The following is a 19,590-nucleotide window of genomic DNA, read 5'->3' as shown; positions in this document are numbered from 1 at the left end:
TTCAGATTATGCAGTCGTTTTCTCTCCATGTGTGTGTGTGTATGTGTGTAGTTCTTTGTAGTTTTATCAAATGTGTAGCTTCCTGTAACCCTTCACCATAATGAAGATACTAACCTGTACCATCTCACAAGATTCCCTTGTCCTTTTTAGCACACCCACCTGCCTTTCCCTATCCTCGCTCCTAGCAACCATTGTTCTGTGGTTCATCTCCATCATTTTTTTATTTCACGAATGTTATATAAATGGAATTATGCAATGTGTATCCTTTTGAAATTGGCTTTTTTCCCCATGCAGCATCATTTCCTTGAGGTTCATCCAAGTTATTGCATGTGTCAGTAATTCTTTTCTAGTGCTGATAAGTCACAGTATGGATATAAACTACCACTAGTTGTTTCATCATTCACCCACTGAAGGACATTTAGTTGGGGGGCTATTGTAAGTAAAATTGATGTGAACATTTATGTGCAAGTTCCAGCTTGAAAATAAGTCTTTATTTTTCTGGGGTGTATGTCTAAGAGTGCAAATTGGTGGTCTATGTGCTAACTCGATTATTAGTGCTAAAATGAACTGCCAGCTGTTTTTTTAGACTGGCTGTCCTGGATATTTCTATCAGCAATATATGATTGATCTAGTGTCTTTGCATCCTCACCAACTTTTGGTGTCTTTACTTTTTAAAGTTTGTTTTTAGTTTTAGCCATCCTCATAAGTATGTTGTAGTACACCTTTTTGGGCAAAATACATAAAAGTGTAAGTTGTGACTTTGTTGTCATTTGTAAAAAAAAATGTTTCTCTCCTTTTTAAAAAAATTTTTTTTAAGATTATTTATTTATTTATTTGACAGACAGAGATCATAAGTAGGCAGACAGGCAGGCAGAGAGGGAGAGGAGGAAGCAGGCTCCCTGCTGAGCAGAGAGCCCAATGCGGGGCTTGATCCCAGGACCCTGGGATCATGACCTGAGCCAAAGGCAGAGGATTTAACCCACTGAGCCACCCAGGCATCCCCAAAAATGTTTCTCTCCTTTTGATTGGCTCTGTGATTTTTGTTATTTTTTTCTCACAGTGAAAACATTTTTATGTAAAGGGGATATAATTTGCAGAAGAAATGTTTAGGCTGAACTCTATATTGTTGGGTTTTTTGTGCTATTTGTCAAGATCATTATTGCAGGGTGTTATAGAATCCCTTATCTTTTTCCTCTTGGAATTATTCCATAACTAAAAACTTCTCAAGATATGTCATTTTTTTCTTGGGTGTTGCAATATGGTTTAACATTTTGTTGTTATTCAGATAGCCTTTACTTTTTACCCTATATATAAGAATTAGAAAAATGTATTTCATTTGAATCCACAATGAAGTTCAGATTCACTGTTCATAATTAGTTAATATTTAAAGAAAATTTTATCAGTAAAATTTGTAATTGTCCGGGTTAAGGAGGTAATTTCCTGTTCTAGTTCTTTATTATAAAATATTAAACTTTTGGCAAGTGCCAGTAATTACCCAGTGCAGACATGTCTCTGAGATGCAAGTGCCTACATGTTATTTTAGGTCTTTGCATATTTTCACTGGAAATGTTAATTAGAATTTAATACAGTTTCAGAAGAGGTTGTAACAATAGTTTAAGAGCTAAAATGTCTTGAAAGAGTAAGAATTGCATAATATTTTGAGTTAGTTACATAGTGAAAATATTAGCAAGACAAAGACAAAGGCAGAGAAAACACCTATTGTCAGTATCAGGAATAAAAAATGTGGTATGACTACAAATCCTAACATGATTAAAAAAAAAGCCCTACAGAATATTACTAATCACTTTCTACAAATTTGACAATTTAAATGAAATGGATAAATTCCTTGAAAAAAACAGCTTACCAAAACTAACATAAGTAAGAGAAAGTCTCAGTAGCTATATATCAATGAAACAAATTGAATGTTTGTAATAAATTGAATTTTTAATTAAACATATTCTCTGAAAGAAAACTCCAGGTCCAGATGGCTTTATTGGTGAGTGCTGCCAAACATTTAAGGAAGAAATAAAACTAATTCTACATGTATTTTCTCAGAAAATAAACGAGAGACCATTTAAAAATTATATTTATGAGTCTACCATAACCAGAGAAGTGAAACACAAGAAAAAAATTATATGCCCATATTCCTATGAATATAGTTGAAAAAATCCTTACCAAAACACTAGCAAATTGATTTTAGTAATATATTAAAAAGGTAATACATCTTGACCAGTGATGTTTATCTCATAATGAAAGATTGGTCTAAGATACAAAACCAGTGTAGATTAAGAAGTTACATGATTAATGGGGTACCTGGGTGGCTCAGATGGTTAAGCCACTGCTTTCAGCTCTGGTTCTGATCCCAGGGTCCTGGGATGGAGTCCTGCATTGGGCTCCTTGCTCAGCGGGGAACCGGCTTTTCCCTCTCCCTCTGCTGCTCCCCTTGCTTGTGCTCTCTCTCTTAATCTGTCAAATAAATAAATAAAATCTTAAAAAAAAAAGAAGCTACATGATTATCTTAATAAAGGTGGGCAGTAGGAAATCATGTGTCAAAATTCAACAGTTAATCAGGATTAAAAAAAAAAAAAAGACCCTCACTGAACTAGGAATAAAAAGAAACTTTCCTAAACTGACAAAATGCATCTATGAAAAAAACCCCATAATTAACATTGTCCTCAGTAAAATATTGAATACTTTCCCATTAGCACTGCAGCATAGATTAAGATGTCTGTTCTTAATTAACACTTCTGTTCAAAATTTTAGTAGATGTCCAAGCCAGTGTGGTAAGTCAAGAAAAAGAAATTAAAGATAAACAATTAGAGAAATCTTAAACTATCTTTATTTACCTTTGACATACTGAATATACAACTTGAATTAGCACTATTGCAGGATGGGAAGCTTGTATTAAAAATCAACTTTGCCCACAGATAGTTTAAAGAAGATACCAAGTTCACAGAATGGAAAGCTCAAAATTTGAAGATGTCAGTGTTCCCCAAATGGGATTATAGAACCAATGTAATCCCAGTTAAAATTCTAACAGGCCTGGGTTTTTGGGGGGTAGAAATGAACAAATTAGGGACACTGTTGGTTAAGCATCTGCCTTCAGCTTAAGTCATGATCCTGGGATCCTGGGATCAAGCCCCACATGGGGCTACCCATTCAGTGGGCAGTCTGCTTCTCCCTCTGCCCCTCCCCCTGCTCATGCTTACACACTCTCTCTCTCTTTTTCTCTTGCAAATAAATAAAATTTAAAAAATTAAGAATTAAAAAAAGAAATTAAGCTGACAACAAAATTTATGTGGAAAGGCAAGGAAAATGTCTCAAAAAAGAAAAAGACCATTAAAAATGGTTAGGATTGAGAAACACTGAATTAGAAATTTATTATGTTGATTTAAAAATGTTTTGAATCTAGTTTCAAGTGCTTTAAAATAGATTTTTTTTCTGAAAAGTTGCATATGAAGATAATTAAAGCAATACAAAAATGGGAGAATGAGAAAAATGTGAATATAAGTCTAAATTAAGTAAGGTAATGTTCCCAACATTTTTTATATAAGTCCTTATACAGTAAATGAGTGTAAGGACACCAATTGTTGTAAATTTATAATAGCTGTATAATTTAGGGTGCTTTGTTTGAAAGCTGTAGAAACTGATGCTGGCTGAGAGGAAAAATAAAATAAAATAAAAAATAAGATAAAATTAAAAAAAGAAGAAATATTGGCAAGGCTCAGAGGCTCAAAAGAACAATGGGGTGCTTGGCAATGAGATGGAAAGGGCAAGAATGAAAACAGTTCTTAAAACTAAGAACCAGAATCCATGACTACAGTAGTAGTTACAGCCTGGGCATAATGCCTTTGGAATTGAGTGAGATGCCAACCTTTCGATCTCTTTGTTCCTGTCCCCAAGATTCAGAATCCAGAGAGGGGAATTCTAACTGGACAAGTGTAGAAGATTATTTTCAAAAAATATTTTCAAAATTTCAAAATATTGGCTGTATTTTTCTTTTCTCTCTATGTACACCTTTTGCAATTTGACTTTGTTGCTTCTACCATCAAAAGGTAGAGTTTACCCACTCAAATCAGTCTGGACTTAGCTGTGACTTGCTTTGGCCACTGAAACATTAGCAAATGTTACACTGAGGCTTTACTAGCATTTGCATCTTGGGCTTACTTCCTTTGGGTAGGGTTGGAACTCTTGAGCTTATAATGTCAACAAGTTGAAGCTAGCATTTGCAGAGACTACATATGGGAGAATAAAAGTGCTCTGGCTGGTAGGCTGCCTCCTGCCAGAATGTAAGACCATCCTAGCCCATCCTTACCCAGCTGAGTTGACAGATGACTGTAGGGAAGAAGGGACTTGAGTCAAGACCAGCAAAACAACTGATCGCCTAAGCCTAGTTCAAATTGCAAACCCACAGAATCATAAGCAAATAAAACATTTGTTTGTTAAGCCACTAAGTTTTGAGGTAAATTGTTATGCAGCAAAAGAAAATTAGCATTAGGAAAAAAGTGATGTTAAAACAATTTAAACATATAACATTGGCTCTAGACCTACATTATCCTTAATAATTTGCAATAAACCAGTTGTAAGTGTACAACTATAAGAGTGATAATAATTATAAATAACAAAAGAAGGCATATATTGAGTTCTGTCAATGTTTTGGCATTTATCTAAGCACTTTATTATTAGATAACAAAGTAACTTAGCCAAGGTCATAAAACCATAAGTGATAGAGCAAGCTAGGATTCAAACTCAGTCTGTTTCTAGAAACTAGATAGAGTGTGTGGCATTAATACATGTCTCTTCCCAGTAATAAATATAAATTTCTATAAGATCTCATAAAAAGTAAGTAAGAAAGATTATATGAAAACGTGAAGAGGTTGGGGTCATTATCCCCTTTTTGACTATGAGTTTTATATTTAGACAGTATCCTAAATTGCTTCCTCATATGAAAGATGAGGATATTCTCATACTTTTATTTCTATCTTCTCCCATTTCAATTCCTGATTTTGTTAGTTATTTCCTTTTTTGACTTATATTTTTCCCCTTAAACATAATTCATTTAGATTTTAAAGCTTATTTCCTGTTTAAATTAATGTTCACTTTTATCCTTTAACATGACTTCTCTCTTACTGACGTCTGTACTTTGTTCTCTCTCTTGGTTAGCCACATTTCCCGATCATGTAACCTGTTCCTCTCCCTCCTCAAAGGGATCGTCGGATTTCTCACAGACAAGATTATTTGCCTGTGGCATTTATAATTGGAATACAAAATAAGTGAGTATAAAAATTGGAGAGTGAGGGGGCACCTGGGTGGCTCAGTCATTAAGCATCTGCCTTCAGCTCAGATCATGATCCCAGGACCCTGGGATAGAGCCTCACATCAGGATCCCAGCTCAGCGTGAAACCTTATTCTTCCTCTTCCACTCCCCCTGCTTGTGTTCTTGCTCTTGCTGTGTCTCTCTCTGTCAAATATGTAAGTAAAATTTAAAAAAAAAAATGGAGATCGAGTATTTTTTCCTTCTAGTTTTTTTTGGAGGTTATTAAACATCCTGAGAAGTCCTTTTATTTCCCCTTTCTACTTCTGCTTGAAATCCCTAAGAATATTTAGCCCAGTATTTTTCAGTATTCACCCTTCTGTATTATTATTATTTGAAAATATGAATCTAGGCAAAACTTCTGTTAATTTATCTTTCAGAATTTTGTGTCATATTAATTCTATTATCTTGCTTTCCTTTCAGAGGCTGCATAAAGCCAAAAGTATAGATATAAATTTAGTTTCTCAATGGATTTGTAAAATCCAATTCTAAGTTTGTTGGATCACCTTTATCTGACTTCTATTTCCATTAGCTTTTTCTCTGAATTCCTTTAAGATATTTGACTCTTTTCATTCTTTTTGAGAAGTTTCCTGAAGTCTGTTCTCTATGTCTATGGATGTACTTGTAGCAGACTTTGTTTCTAATGTGCCTTTTATTCCTATACTGAATTTTCCCATTTATTATCTGTATTCTATATATATCCACCTAACTTTTTTCTTCCCAATCATCTTTTATATCTTTTCTTTGAGTTTTATTTTAAAGGGACACTTTTTAAAAAAAAATCTTGATTTTATTGTATCTGAGTTTTTTCTTTCTTTTTTTTTTAAGATTTTATTTATTTATTTGACAGAGATCACAAGTAGACAGAGAGGCAGGCAGAGAGAGAGGAAGGGACGCAGACTCCCTGCTGAGCAGATAGCCTGATGTGGGGCTCCCAAGACTCTGGGATCATGACCTGAACCGAAGTCAGAGGCTTTAACCCACTGAGCCACTCAGGCACCTGTATCTGAGTTTTCTTAAATAAGTAACCTGTTTGAAACTCTAAAGCTATTTTCTACATTTGTCTTTTGCTTCTGTTTCTTCCCTTTTCAGCTATAACCACTCCCATCTCCCTGGTTCTATAGAACCTTGTCATTCTTAGTAATTATCATTAAATGAGGAGAGTTTTATCTTGTCATACTGTTTGATAAAGAAATTAGTGCCATGAAAATGGAGCCTAGATGAAGTGATCTGAGGAACTCCACATCTTCTGTTCAGATATATTCTCTGGAACATTGGTTGTCAAATTTTTTTCAATACAGTCAGTAAATATTTTAGGCTTTGCAGTTTGTACAAAGTGACTCTGCTGTTGCAGCACAAAATTAGCTATAGAAATATGCAAATGTGTGGGCATGGCTATGTTCCAATGGAATTCTATTTATAAAATCACATAATAGGTTGTATTTAACCCATGAGTGATAATTTTTTGACCCTTGATCTTGACTGTCTGTTGCTCAGGGGTAGACAGGAGGCCCTTTCCAGGTCATGATGTCGACTGCTGATGCAACTCCTAGGTGCAGATGAAGTGCAGTGGGTGATAGCTTAACTTCTGTTGCAGGAATGGTGTGTGCTAACTTGGCCGTGCAGTTAACTTGAAACTGATTATCCTACTGCCTGTGACCTGTAGAGTACTGATGTTGTATGACCTTCCACCCCGCTTGTTTTCTGGACATTTCTGCTTCATTTCTTCTTTTCTCAAATGTAGCAATGATTAATATGTTTTTGGCAGTGGTCAACCTTGCTATTTATCGTATAGTCTACTTTTATGAACTAAGTCCTTCAAGAAAGCTTTTGGCATCATAAAAAAAAATGTTATATTTTAGAAAAGTTGGGTCTTGAAGATGTGAAATTAATTGGGTTTCCAAACTGTTGTCTTGTATACTAACTTTTTACAAGTTACTTTACTTTTGGCTTTATGCGGCCTCTGAAAAGAAGGTCTCTGACTCAGTAAGTTATAGGGACCTAGGATAAAAAAAAAAATCCCCAAACAACCAAACAGGTAATAGTGCAGAATACTTGTAGATATCATACAATATTATTCTGTCCTACTTTTGGGGTTCATTCATATGACAACAACTTTAAACCTTGAAAATGTGAAATGAGTGAAATAAAGTCCTTTTCCAGACAGAGTTTATGGCCTAGTTAAGAAGACAGCTCTAAATAAATGCAACAAGATATTTAGCCATCTTTTTAAATATGTTTCATTTTATAAATGTTACCTAGGATTATTACATTATATAATATGTATATATAGATATGTTTTATATACTAGGTATATTTCAGGCATTTGTACCATTGTATTTAAATTTTGTTTACATTTGGGACTTTTTTGTGGAAAATACAAAATCTGGATAATTTGGTAGAAAGTTGTGTGTGTGTTTCTTTTTTTTTTTTTTTTTTTTAGGATTTATTTTTTGATTTGAGAGAGAGAGAGCATGAGTGCAGGGTGGGGCGGGGAGGGCTAGAGGGAGTTTTAAGCAGACTCTGTGCCTAGAGCTCAGAGCCCCACATGGGGCTTGATCTTATGACCCTGAGATCACGACCTGAGCTGAAACCAAGAGTTGGACACTTAATCAGCTGTGCTATCCAGGCACCCCAGTCTGATAGAAAGGAACTTTTTTTTTTTTTTAAGAGAGGAACTTTTAAATGTAAAATTTGCCAAAAGATATTATATGTACAATTGTATGATTATTCATTAAAAATGTAATAAAACATTCTGCAGTGTCCACAGTTGTTATTTTTCATTTCAATTTTTTTTTTTTTTGTTTGGGTGTTTTTTTGTTTTTTTTTCTGCAAAGACTAGACATTTATAGAAGAAATACTGTAGTTTATGAGATGATTTGCGGGAGGCTCATGAGTAACCGTCTTTTAATTTTTTTCTTTATGAAATGGTGGGTATTTTTACTGTAAAAGCATTTCTAAACTTTGATACATTCCTTACCTTTCTATTTGTATGGAAAAAGCAAAAAGAATAGCTAATAACCTTAGCTTATTGAGGAAACTAAGGTTTAGAATGATATAACTTAACTACCAGAAGTTATGTAACTGATAAATAGAAGAACTAGGACTCAGCTCCAAGTTCCAGATTAAAGCCAATGCTCTTATCTATGTATCAGTTAAATTACTGTGCCAACAGTTTATCTTTAGATAATTGAATAAGTGTGGATCTTTACATAATTCATGTCTCACAAATTACAGTTTCCTATATGCCAGATTGTTTTCTTACAGTAAAAATTATTTGGTAAGTTAGCTTATTTCAGTCTTTCAATGGTTGTATTTACTCATTTACTCAACTAATATTTACCGAGCTCTCAGGGAAAAGAAAGCAAACTAAACAGACATAATCCCTAACCTCTTGAAACTATTTCCACATCAAAAACTTGGTGATCTATTCACAGTAGTCACTGTGAGAAGTTGTTACATTATTCTAGAGATGGGTCTATTATTTAAAAATTTTGCAGTGCTGTTTTTTCAGAATTTCCTTTACAGCCTACCTCTTAATCTTCACCAAATCCAAAATGAAGGTTTGCTCTTAGGGTATGTATTTTAGTTCAGAAACAACTAAACACCTCCAAGCCTAACAGCAGCAAATAAGCTACATGGTCAAGTTAATGAATTCCTTTTTTCTTTTGCATTGAGTTAATCAGCACCCTGTCTTGTTCATTAAGATTGTGAATTAAAGTCTGATGGGCTATTTCTCTGACTTTGAAAATAAATCTAACACAGTTCTATCAAAGAATTCTATTTTTTTCTAGCAATAAGTGACAGAATTCTTAGGATATTATTTCTAAAGCACCCAAGCCAGCTTTGAAGAGAAAAATTCATATGTTTTAACACTTTTTAAAATAGACAATGTCACTGGTTTGTAGACATACCCTATACATACCCTTACTTGGTCTGTATTTGAACAGAGAAAAGGATATGAGATATAACATACAAAGATATAAAGAAAGCAAAAAATGCCAAAGTGGTGGCAGTGGGTTTTTCAGGGTCATGTGAGAGAATAACACAAATAATAACGGTCCTGCTTCTGGTTTTGGTATTTATGTTTGGTGGGGCCCACTCCATCCCTGCCCAACAGTAATGCCGCTTTTATCCACCCTTCCTGATCTCTCGCATTCTAATGATGTTGGGTCATATAAATTATGTAATGTGGTGTAGTTATTTGGGGAGTGCCTTTCTCTCCAGTAGAGATAAGCTCCTATATGATGCATTATATCTCTGAATTTTATCCATCTTACAAATAATATCAAGTGAGTGAATGATGAATATGTGGACAGAAGAGATTCTGCGTAAGACAGATTTACAGGATGGCATGCAATTGTATATAAAATTCTAGAAGGAATAAAATCGGGATATGTTGTAGTCAGAGGTAAAAAGAAGAATTAAGAAAAAAAAGAGTCAGAAAATTTTAATTACTAACAAATAGCATCTGTTAGGCATTAGAATATACCTGAGATCAAATTAGACTTGTGCAAGAAGGAAGACATAGTTAAAAGAAAGTGTGTCTGAAGCACATGTGTACTTCATACTGTTTACACTTCTGGTCATATCAAGCTCTGAAGGGCAAAGGATGATCAGATGTTGTTATACTCTGTAGAAAGAGTTTTTGTCATAAAAATTTATAATAAAGAGTTTTCAGTATTTTAAGTGTTTTTCCTTATTAAATATTATTGTTTTTCAACTTAAAATTTTACAGGTACCCATAAGATATTGGACATACAGGGATCCAGGAACCATTAAGACTCTGTCACCTTGAGCCAAGGATTTATTTGATACTCCTCTCCATCTTTTATTCATATCAATTAACATATTTCAAAAAAGAATTAACACATTTACCATCAGGAAATTTAAAACAAAAATTGTTCTACCCAGACTTTCCAATGCCGAAGAATAGCAAGGTGGTAAAAAGAGAATTAGACGATGAAGTTATTGAGTCTGTTAAAGACCTTCTTTCCAATGAAGACTCAGCTGATGATGCTTTTAAGAAGAGTGAACTAATTGTTGATGTTCAAGAAGAGAAAGATATAGATGCTGAAGAAGAGTCCGAAGTCGAGGATGAAAGGCCAGCTTGGAACAGTAAGCTACAGTACATCTTGGCCCAAGTTGGATTTTCTGTAGGTTTAGGAAATGTGTGGCGATTCCCATACCTATGTCAGAAGAATGGAGGCGGTAAGTTTTGGGGTTGTTTTTGTTTTTGTTTTTGGTTTCTGTTGTTAAGAGTGATACATTGCTGAATAAATTGCAATTGACTGTCTTGAATCGCTCGTGTTGTTTCTGCAGCCTCATTATTTCAGAAGCCACAGATTCCACTGTAAAGCCAGGGAGATTCCTTTGTTGGAAGTGGGCTCAATTCTGTTTTCAGATTCGGTTTCCGTAGGAGCAGATGGCTTGTTATGAATACTCAAAGATTGCTTGAGGGGAATACATTCTCAGATTTTTTTCTGTGGATGCTATTAAACATTGCTAAATTACTGACCTTTCTAACAAAAATGTTAGAGGCATCCCTTGTGCCTGTCAGTTATTCTCTTTGGCAAAAACCCCAAAGTTTCCGGTATAAGACAGTACTGGTGAAATAAGTCAGAAAGAGTGTTCTCTCCACAATTTATTAACTCTGAATTTTAAATTATTTCACTTTTCAAAAACAAAATTGCATATAATTTAGAATAATTGTGGTGTTGAAGTGCTGACCAGAACTTTGTAGATCCCAGGAGAAGGGATTTAACCAGATAATTAATGTAATGGCAGACATTCTTCATCCTTATATATAATATATATTTTATTTCTAATGCTGCAGTATTTGGGGACAATGCTTAGTTTCAAAGAAAACTTCAAAGAAGTTAGCATCCTTAATTTCATTTGTTTTAAAGATTTTATTTATTTGAGGGTGAGAGAAAAAGCAGGAGAGAACGAGGGGGTGGGGCTGAGAGAGAGGGAGAAACAGACTCCCCACAGAGCAGGGAGCCCAAATCCATGCGGAGGCTCCATCCCAGAACTGGGATTACGACCTGTGCCAAAGGCAGATGCTTAACCCACTGAGCCACCCAGGCACCCCCCACCCTTAATTTTTTAACAAAAATATCTCCCATTAACATAGCATTCTGGTTTTTTGGATTTTTGCATATAACCAGTAACGGTTATTTAGCAAAAATTATCTTAAATATCAGAAAAAAAGCATCTACAAAGGAATGGATTGTTCAGGTAGGACACAGGCTCTATAGTACACCAAAGTCAAGTAATGTTAACTAACATTTGGGTTGAACTTTGTTACCTATATATAGGAAACTATTAAATGGAAGCTCTTAAAATAATAGTTTTATTGGAAACTATTAAAATAAATGTGGTCAAAAATTAAGTATTATATTAACTGCATTTCAGCACACAAAGGGTAGAAAGAATATTTTGGTATTTGATTCTAGTTTGTGATAGTTTTGTTGACTGGCCAAAGATATGGTTTTATATCTGATGTACAAATCAAATGAAATAAGTATAATCATGCGTGAAAATTCTTTTTAGAGTATGAGATAAAAAGTTGAGGTCTTCTGATGACAAAATATGTTAAAGATCTTGTTTAGTTTATTTAGTTAGGCACAAAACAGCAGGTTTGGAAAAAGTTGCCTGTTTGATGAATCATTTGAGAGGTAAAAATCAATGCAGGAAGTCTGTGATACACTACGCATCCCTCCACCTACGCTGGAAGCTCCTTGCTAGTCATTAACACTACATATGAATTATTTATCAAATCAGCTATAAGCAGCTACATATACCCTGCTTTTTGTTTCTCAGGGGCCAGCCCATTTGCCAAGACTAGCAGAAGATGAATTCTGATTTTTAAGCCTTTTACCTCATGTGCCTTACTGGCCAGACTGTTAAGGAAGAAGACTGTCTTGGCTGAAGTCACCTTGCCTTCCATTTAATACCATTTTTGTCTAGGGAGAACTCAAAGGATTTTATATTTAGGAATTAGTCTTTAACAAAAATTGCTCCTCCTCATTTTCATATGTAGAGTCAAAATGTTCTTCCTACTATTGTTTCCTCCCTTTTAATCACAAATACTAGACAGTGATGTTATAAGATGCCAGTGGAATTTATTGTTTCAAAATAGTGTCAGGGAACAAAAGTCTGTACCCAACATGCAGTTTAGCATTGAGCCTTCCAGGTATTTGAGTAGTGTTTTCTGGCTGTTTAGTCAAATAGCCTCAGACTAACTTGAATCTCATTTGTCACTTGAGGCACTTCATGAGTAATACAACTAAAAAGTGGTAGACCCAGGCGCCTGGGTGGTTCAGTCAGTTGGGTGTCTGCCTTCAGCTCAGGTCATGATCCCAGGGTCCTAGGATCGAGTCCCACCTCGGGATCCCTCCTCAGCATGGTCTGCGTCTCCCTCTACCCCTCCCCCCGGCTCTCACACTCTCTCTCTCTCTTTCTTAAATAAAGTAAAACAAAACAAAACAAAACAAAACAAAAAAGAAGTGATAGACCAAGCATGAGTTGATTTGTCTGAAGATATTAAACTTAAAAGTACAATGGTTAAACTTAATAAGTAGTGTAATATAGAAGCCACCAGCCCAAGTTTTGAATTCAATTTGGCCTTAAAGCCTGGCTCTTCCCAACACTGACCATGTGACCTTTTACAAGTTAACTTACTTCTTCCGGTTTAGTTCCCACACCTGTAAAGTGATAATAATGGTACTTACCCCACTGGATTCTTGTAAATACATGTAACATCCTTAGAAATATGAGTGGCAAATAGTAAATGCTCAGTTATATCTCAGTTATGATGTTTTTATTTAGTTAGTTTAATTATTTAATTATGACTATTTTTAATATGGGGGCTAACAGTAATTTGAGTTAGAAGAGAAAGCTAAGCATCTAACAGCATGCCATGCACATATAACTGAGGAAAGATTCCCAGTGAATCCCGTTTTAATTCATTCTGTCTCTAGTTATTCACACATACGTAAATTCATTCACGTTCTAGGATTAGGTGCATGTATGCACTTTCAGTCCTTTGGGAAACATTTTCAGATCATTAGCACCAACGTTCCTAATCTTTTTAGAGTTAGGTATTTTATCATTCTGTTTTATGAGTTCATGCATCCATGCTTTACATTACATACCCATCTGTAGAATCAATTCAAGTCCAAAGGACTGCAAATCAGTCATAAGAAAGTAGAGATTTTCTGTGGACCACTATATTAGGGAAATTATTGTTATGTGGTCATTATTTCAGAGCTATATAGAGAAACGGAGATAAATACCTTGAAAAAAGAAAAGTTTACTTCTTTAACATAATAGCTACCAGAAAAATTTGAATAGCTTCCAAAATCTATTCAATACCATTAAACACTTTTTTAAAATGGAAAAATAGGGGCACCCGGGTGGCTCAGTCACTGGACATCTGCCTTCAGCTCAGGTCATAATCCTGAGATCCTGGGATGGAGCCCCACTTCAGGCTCTCTGCTCAGCGGGAAGTTTTGTTTCTCCCTGTCTCACTCCCCCTGCCTGTGTTCCCTCTCTTGATATGGTTTTCTTCATCAAATAAGTAAATAAAATCTTTAAAAAATAAAATAAAATAGGAAAATACAATAATGGCCTCTTATTTGAAAAGGGCATTGACACCCATCAGTTGCATGACTGACTTGACAATCCCTGGTTGGACAAAGCTCCAGATAAGAAATCTGAATGTAGGAAGTCCATTTTAGTGGTTACTTAATGAACAATTTGCATATGTATTCTTATGTAGGAATTGATACATTTCACATTTAACTTTATCAGTTAAGAGAGCCTAATATTAACATTGTCAAACCACTTTAAAATCATTAGTCATATGTCTTAATTTGAGATTTGGCTATAAGATAATTTTCTTAAGTATGGAAACCTTACTACATGGATATATATATATTTGCACATGTATTTTACAATAGTTATTAAATATTTAGTGTCTCACTCAGCCTCACTGCCCCTTCACAGAATTTTCAAAAATTAAAAAAATTCCTTTTGGGGTGCCTGGGTAGCTTGGTCTGTTAAGCTTCTGACTCTTGATTGTGGCTCAGGTCATGATCTCAGGGTTGTGAGATCCAGCCATGTGACAGGCTCCACACTGGGCATGGATTCTGCTTAAGACTCTCTTCTCCCTCTGCCCTCCCAACCCCTCAGCACCCTCAGAATGCAAACATGCTCTCTCTCTCTTTAAAAAAAAAAAAAAAATTCTGAAACTTATTTATTTTTTTAGATTTTATTTATTTATTTGACAGACAAGTAGGCAGAGAGGCGGGCAGAGAGAGTGGGAGAAGCAGGCTCCCTGCAGAGCAGAGAGCCCGATGTGGGGCTCGATCCCAGGACCCTGAGATCATGACCGGAGCTGAAGGCAGAGGCTTTAACCCACTGAGCCACCCAGACGCCCCTGAAACTTACTTTTTAAATGAAGTATATATAGGAAAAAAATTACATTTGTCTGAGGTAGAAATTCTTTTTCTTTTCCTTTTTTTTTTTTTTTTTTTTCTTTTTCAATCTAGGCAGCCATTTTTTCCTCCCCTATTGTTATTTACGGGAAAAAGTAAACTTTAATACTATAAAATCTCATTCATTCTAATTTATCTAGTTTGGAATGCATGTTTAGTTGAGTTTGAATAATATTTAATAAATGACTTCATGAGCATCGTGTGAGTAAGAATTCCAGGAATTTGTGGAACCTACCTGAGAAAATAATTAATTTTAAGGAATCAGTTTTTTTAAAATGGAATATGAAGTTGTTTTACCCTTTCAATAAAATGAAATTAAAACTTTATATTTTCACTTTTTAAAAAAAAATTATTTATTAATTTGACAGAGATCACAAGTAGGCAGAGAGGCAGGCAGAGAGAGAGGAAGAGAACGAGGCTCTCCACTGAGCAGAGGATCTCATGTGGGGCTCGATCCTAGGACCTTGGGATCATGACCTGAGCTGAAGGCAGAGGCTTTAACCCACTGAACCACCCAGGCTCCCCTATATTTTCATTTTTATTATAGTTATTTATTAAAAGAAACTCTATGTAGCAGTCACATTCAGGTTTCAAATACTAGAAAGGTTAAAATGGTGAAGTTGCATTTTCTTTAGAGTCTTTTGTAATTATACTATATAGAAGTTCAAATATTTTATGAAGTATTCAAAATTAGTGTATTCTCTACTGTGACTGTTGAAAATGTCATCTATTTTATTTGTTCTTGTCTCTGTAGGTGCATATCTTTTGCCATATTTAATACTGCTACTGGTAATAGGTATTCCCCTTTTTTTCCTGGAACTCTCTGTGGGTCAAAGAATTCGGCGAGGAAGCATTGGTGTGTGGAATTATATAAGCCCTAAACTGGGTGGCATCGGATTTGCAAGTTGTGTAGTAAGTTTCCTAGTATGGTACATGCCATATAACTTTTACAGGGTTTATAATTGTGTAGTTTGCATTTAAATGAAACCTTTTGAGTGTATATTTCCATTCAACTCTTTAATCAGGTTTTTAAAAAACACCATTGGAGTTTGTGCTAATACACTAACCAAGCTGTAAATACTAACACAGTTCATCTTGATAATGCATGTTCTTAAGATCTAACATGGACATCTATTTAGAAAAAATAAGGTGTCCCAAATAAAAGTGAAATGAGGAGGATTTTTAATAGGTTAAATGGGGTTTTATGCATTTCATTTTTGTTCCAAAGGAAGGGGCATGGGAGGTGTAATGTCATCTCACTATTTTGTTTTGCAGGTGTGCTTTTTTGTGGCTCTCTACTACAATGTCATCATTGGCTGGAGTCTGTTTTATTTTTCTCAGTCTTTTCAGCAACCTCTTCCTTGGGATCAATGTCCTTTGGTGAAAAATGCTTCACACACTTGTAAGACCTGTATCTTGTAGTGTTTCGGTATAGAACGATCATAAAGTTGCTGATGAGATTTTGAGGTTTTTTTTTTTTCTCTTTTTTAAAAATAAGGTGGGAAAAAAAAATAAGGTCGAAAAATCGTTCCAAAATTGTCATAACAAGCTTCTCTCACTTTTAGGATTGGCATACTTAGAGTGAAGACTGATGCCACCATCTAATTTTTACTAGCTCTTCCTAAGTTATTTTATCATGCCGTGTGACATTAGGGTCAAATATCATAACCCTTCAGTTGCTAATTTTGACAGTTTTTATTTTGTACATCTTTCTTGATGCCTTAAATTTTGGTTAAAATAAATATAACTTTCAGTTATAAAATAAGTAAGTCATGGAGATGCAAAGTACAGCATAAGGAAGATGGTAATACTGCAATAATTGTATGGTGACAGGTTGTAACTATACTTATTGTGGTGAGTATAACGTCACGTACAGAGCTGTGGAATCACTATATTGTACACCTAAAATGAATATAACATTCTATGTCAACTATATTTCAGTAACACAAGTTTTTTCTTTTCTTTTTCTTTTTTTTTTAAAGACCTGCAAGTAATCATAGAGGAGATAAATAAATAAAAATAACGTAGAAAATAGGACAAAAAGAATTTGGATTGAAGTAATTGTTTTTATGCCTTTAGTTCCATTGTTTCATAGTTTTCCCATAATTTATTTTTAAATCCTTAAAAATCATTTTAAATAAATGACAATTCCCTATAGCAGTGATGTCCGGTAAATTTGGAATGCAACTCACATATATAGTCTAAAATTTACTAGTAGCCACATTGAAACAAGTAAGAAGTAGGGGAAATGTTTTTCTTAAAATATTAACATTTCAATAAATAGTTAATATAAAAATTATCGATGTACTCATTTACATTATTTTTCTTGGACTAAGTCTCTGAAATTTTCTTCGCAGTTTGTATTTACAGCACATACCACTTTAGACTAGCTTCATTTCATGAGTCACGTAATGACCAGCAGCTACATACTTGACAACTCTGTCACAGGAAGTCAGTCAAATAATTCTGGGCATGGACGGGGCTATAAACCTGATGTGCTTCACTTACTCTGATTAAAAAAAAAAAAGCTTACACATTTCCTATTTCAGAAATGTGTAATAAAAACCACCAGCAAGAATACATGTCTGTGGATTTTTCACAACTTTGCTCAATTGAGTTTTTACTGTGAATTTAAATGCATCTCTAGACTAATAGTACTTTCCTAGGAAATGCTAAGGACTGATTTACAGGCTTACTGGGGAGAAGAAAAATGCCATTACTCTTCCTCTGAAATGATTGTAATATCTTTCTTTCTACAGTTGTCGAGCCGGAATGTGAAAAAAGTTCTGCCACCACCTATTACTGGTACAGGGAAGCCCTGAATATTTCCAGTTCCATTTCTGAAAGTGGAGGCTTAAACTGGAAGATGACCGTCTGCTTGCTGGCTGCCTGGGTTGTGGTTTGCTTGGCTATGATCAGAGGCATTCAGTCTTCTGGCAAAGTTAGTATGCTAGATAGAGCCCCTCCTGCTTCTGCTAATCACCACTCCTGTGTATGGTGCCTGCCTCAGGCTCCCCTAGAAATGTCTGTGGACAAGCTACAAGGACCATGTCATTCTAGGGAGTTAAATAATAATTGTTTAAATGAAAAGAAAGAACATAAAGACGTGTTTTATAGTGAAAGCTAAAGTCACTCATAATCTTTCCTTATTTCATCAAAGAAATTTTTTGAAATTTTATGTTAATACCTAGAAGATTTGTATTTTTGCTGTTAATTCCATTGACCCCCGTGTTTCAGTTCACTGGTGATGAAGGTGAGACACAAATAGCAGGAGAGCAAGTCCTACAGACCAGGAGATGAGAGCCTCAGACCTAGGGTGCAGCCCTGCTGGGTCCTGAAGCAGCAGAGCTGAGTCTGAGGCCACTGGCAAGGCCCTGGGGGCAGAGCTCAGTTGGGGGAAGGGGTGGTGGGGCGGAAGGGGAGGCACTCTAATTTTAGAGAGGCTTTGCAGCTTAAGAGAGAGCAATTCACATTTTATTGCAATTGTGTTAAAGATCCCTGGAGTGCATGACTCAGGAGTAAGATAACCTGAGTGGTAGCCTGGAAACTCGGAGAGTATTACCAGTAGGGCAGAACTACGTCTGGATGTTTGACTTTAGCACCTAGATGGATGGTCACCCCATTTGCTGAGACGGAGACAGGTGGGGACATCTTTGGGGGAAAGTCAGAAGTTCTTTTTCTGGACCTGAAAAGTTGTAGAGACCTGTTAGCCTTCCATGCTGAGATGTCAAGGAAGCAGTAAATATCTGGTCAGGACAACTGCTTTTCTACGATAAACATTCGCGTAACTTTGAGTGTGAACACTTGTGAAGCAGGAAGTTAAACCTTGACATTGTTAATTATTCAGAGTCTTAGGAGTCTTAACAGGGTCCCGCTCTCTACTCCAGAAGCTTTACAGAATTACAATGGAATTTTGATTAATGAAAAAAAAAAAGGACTCTTTTTTTTTTGCTGTTGCTGTTACCTAAAATCAAAGTACGAATTAGGGAGAAAGTAGCCATTATTTCTCTTAAATTTTGCTTGTCTTGTGAACTATAAGAAAAGGACACTGTTCAAGTTACATCATACCTGTGGACTATTTTAAAGCAGTGTTAGTAATAGAGGTTCCCTATTTCTCATTATATCTTAAATAGGATCTTAAATAAATCACATTCCATTGAGACAAATAAGCCACTCTAATATGATGGACATACAACGTATTAATAGTACTATTAGTCATGCTATGAAAACAGAGACTGTCAAAATATAGAATAAAATATAATCTTAACTACCGAAAGGAATACAGTCGTTAGTGTGTCTCACTGATATTTACTTTTTTTTTTTTTTCTTTGTAGATCATGTACTTTAGTTCTCTGTTCCCATATGTGGTACTTATATGCTTCCTAATCAGAGCACTCCTTTTAAATGGTTCAGTTGATGGCATCCGCCACATGTTTACCCCTAAGGTATGTACTGCATTTCTGTTTAAGGCTTATGATCATAAAAGCATTGTTTACTGTTCACATGTTCCCACAGTTAGATTTAAAGCATAATCGTTCTAACATATGTATACTGGCCTCTTAAATTATAGCTGTTATGTTAACCAGCCTAGAAAAACCAGGGCTTTTAAATATCCATAATTATATCCATCCATTTCCAATTTTAAATGTTGCCGTTTTAGTTCTAGAGTGACAGTCACTATGTGAACTTTAAAAATTCCTTATATAGTAAATTAATTTCTGATTTTTTTACATTGATGAATTTTAGGACTTTTCCATCTTTTTAAAAAAGATT

At 35.1% G+C, this 19,590-nt stretch overlaps 1 protein-coding gene across 1 annotated transcript in view; it reads left to right on the top strand.

The window, feature by feature from the left end:
• Positions 1–19,590, top strand: part of SLC6A15 (solute carrier family 6 member 15) — a 48,056-nt gene that overhangs the window by 9,383 nt on the left and 19,083 nt on the right. The window contains exons 2-6 of the mRNA XM_059186456.1: positions 10,053–10,525; positions 15,572–15,729; positions 16,093–16,219; positions 17,577–17,758; positions 19,152–19,262. Coding sequence (XP_059042439.1) covers positions 10,237–10,525; positions 15,572–15,729; positions 16,093–16,219; positions 17,577–17,758; positions 19,152–19,262 — 867 coding nt within the window. The 5' untranslated portion in view covers positions 10,053–10,236. The remainder of the gene's footprint in view (positions 1–10,052; positions 10,526–15,571; positions 15,730–16,092; positions 16,220–17,576; positions 17,759–19,151; positions 19,263–19,590) is intronic.

Source organism: Mustela lutreola, chromosome 8, assembly GCF_030435805.1.
Source record: "Mustela lutreola isolate mMusLut2 chromosome 8, mMusLut2.pri, whole genome shotgun sequence".
Taxonomy (NCBI): Eukaryota; Metazoa; Chordata; class Mammalia; order Carnivora; family Mustelidae; genus Mustela; species Mustela lutreola.
The sequence above is the reverse complement of the archived record's forward strand: the minus strand, read 5'-3'. Positions and strand labels throughout refer to the sequence as shown.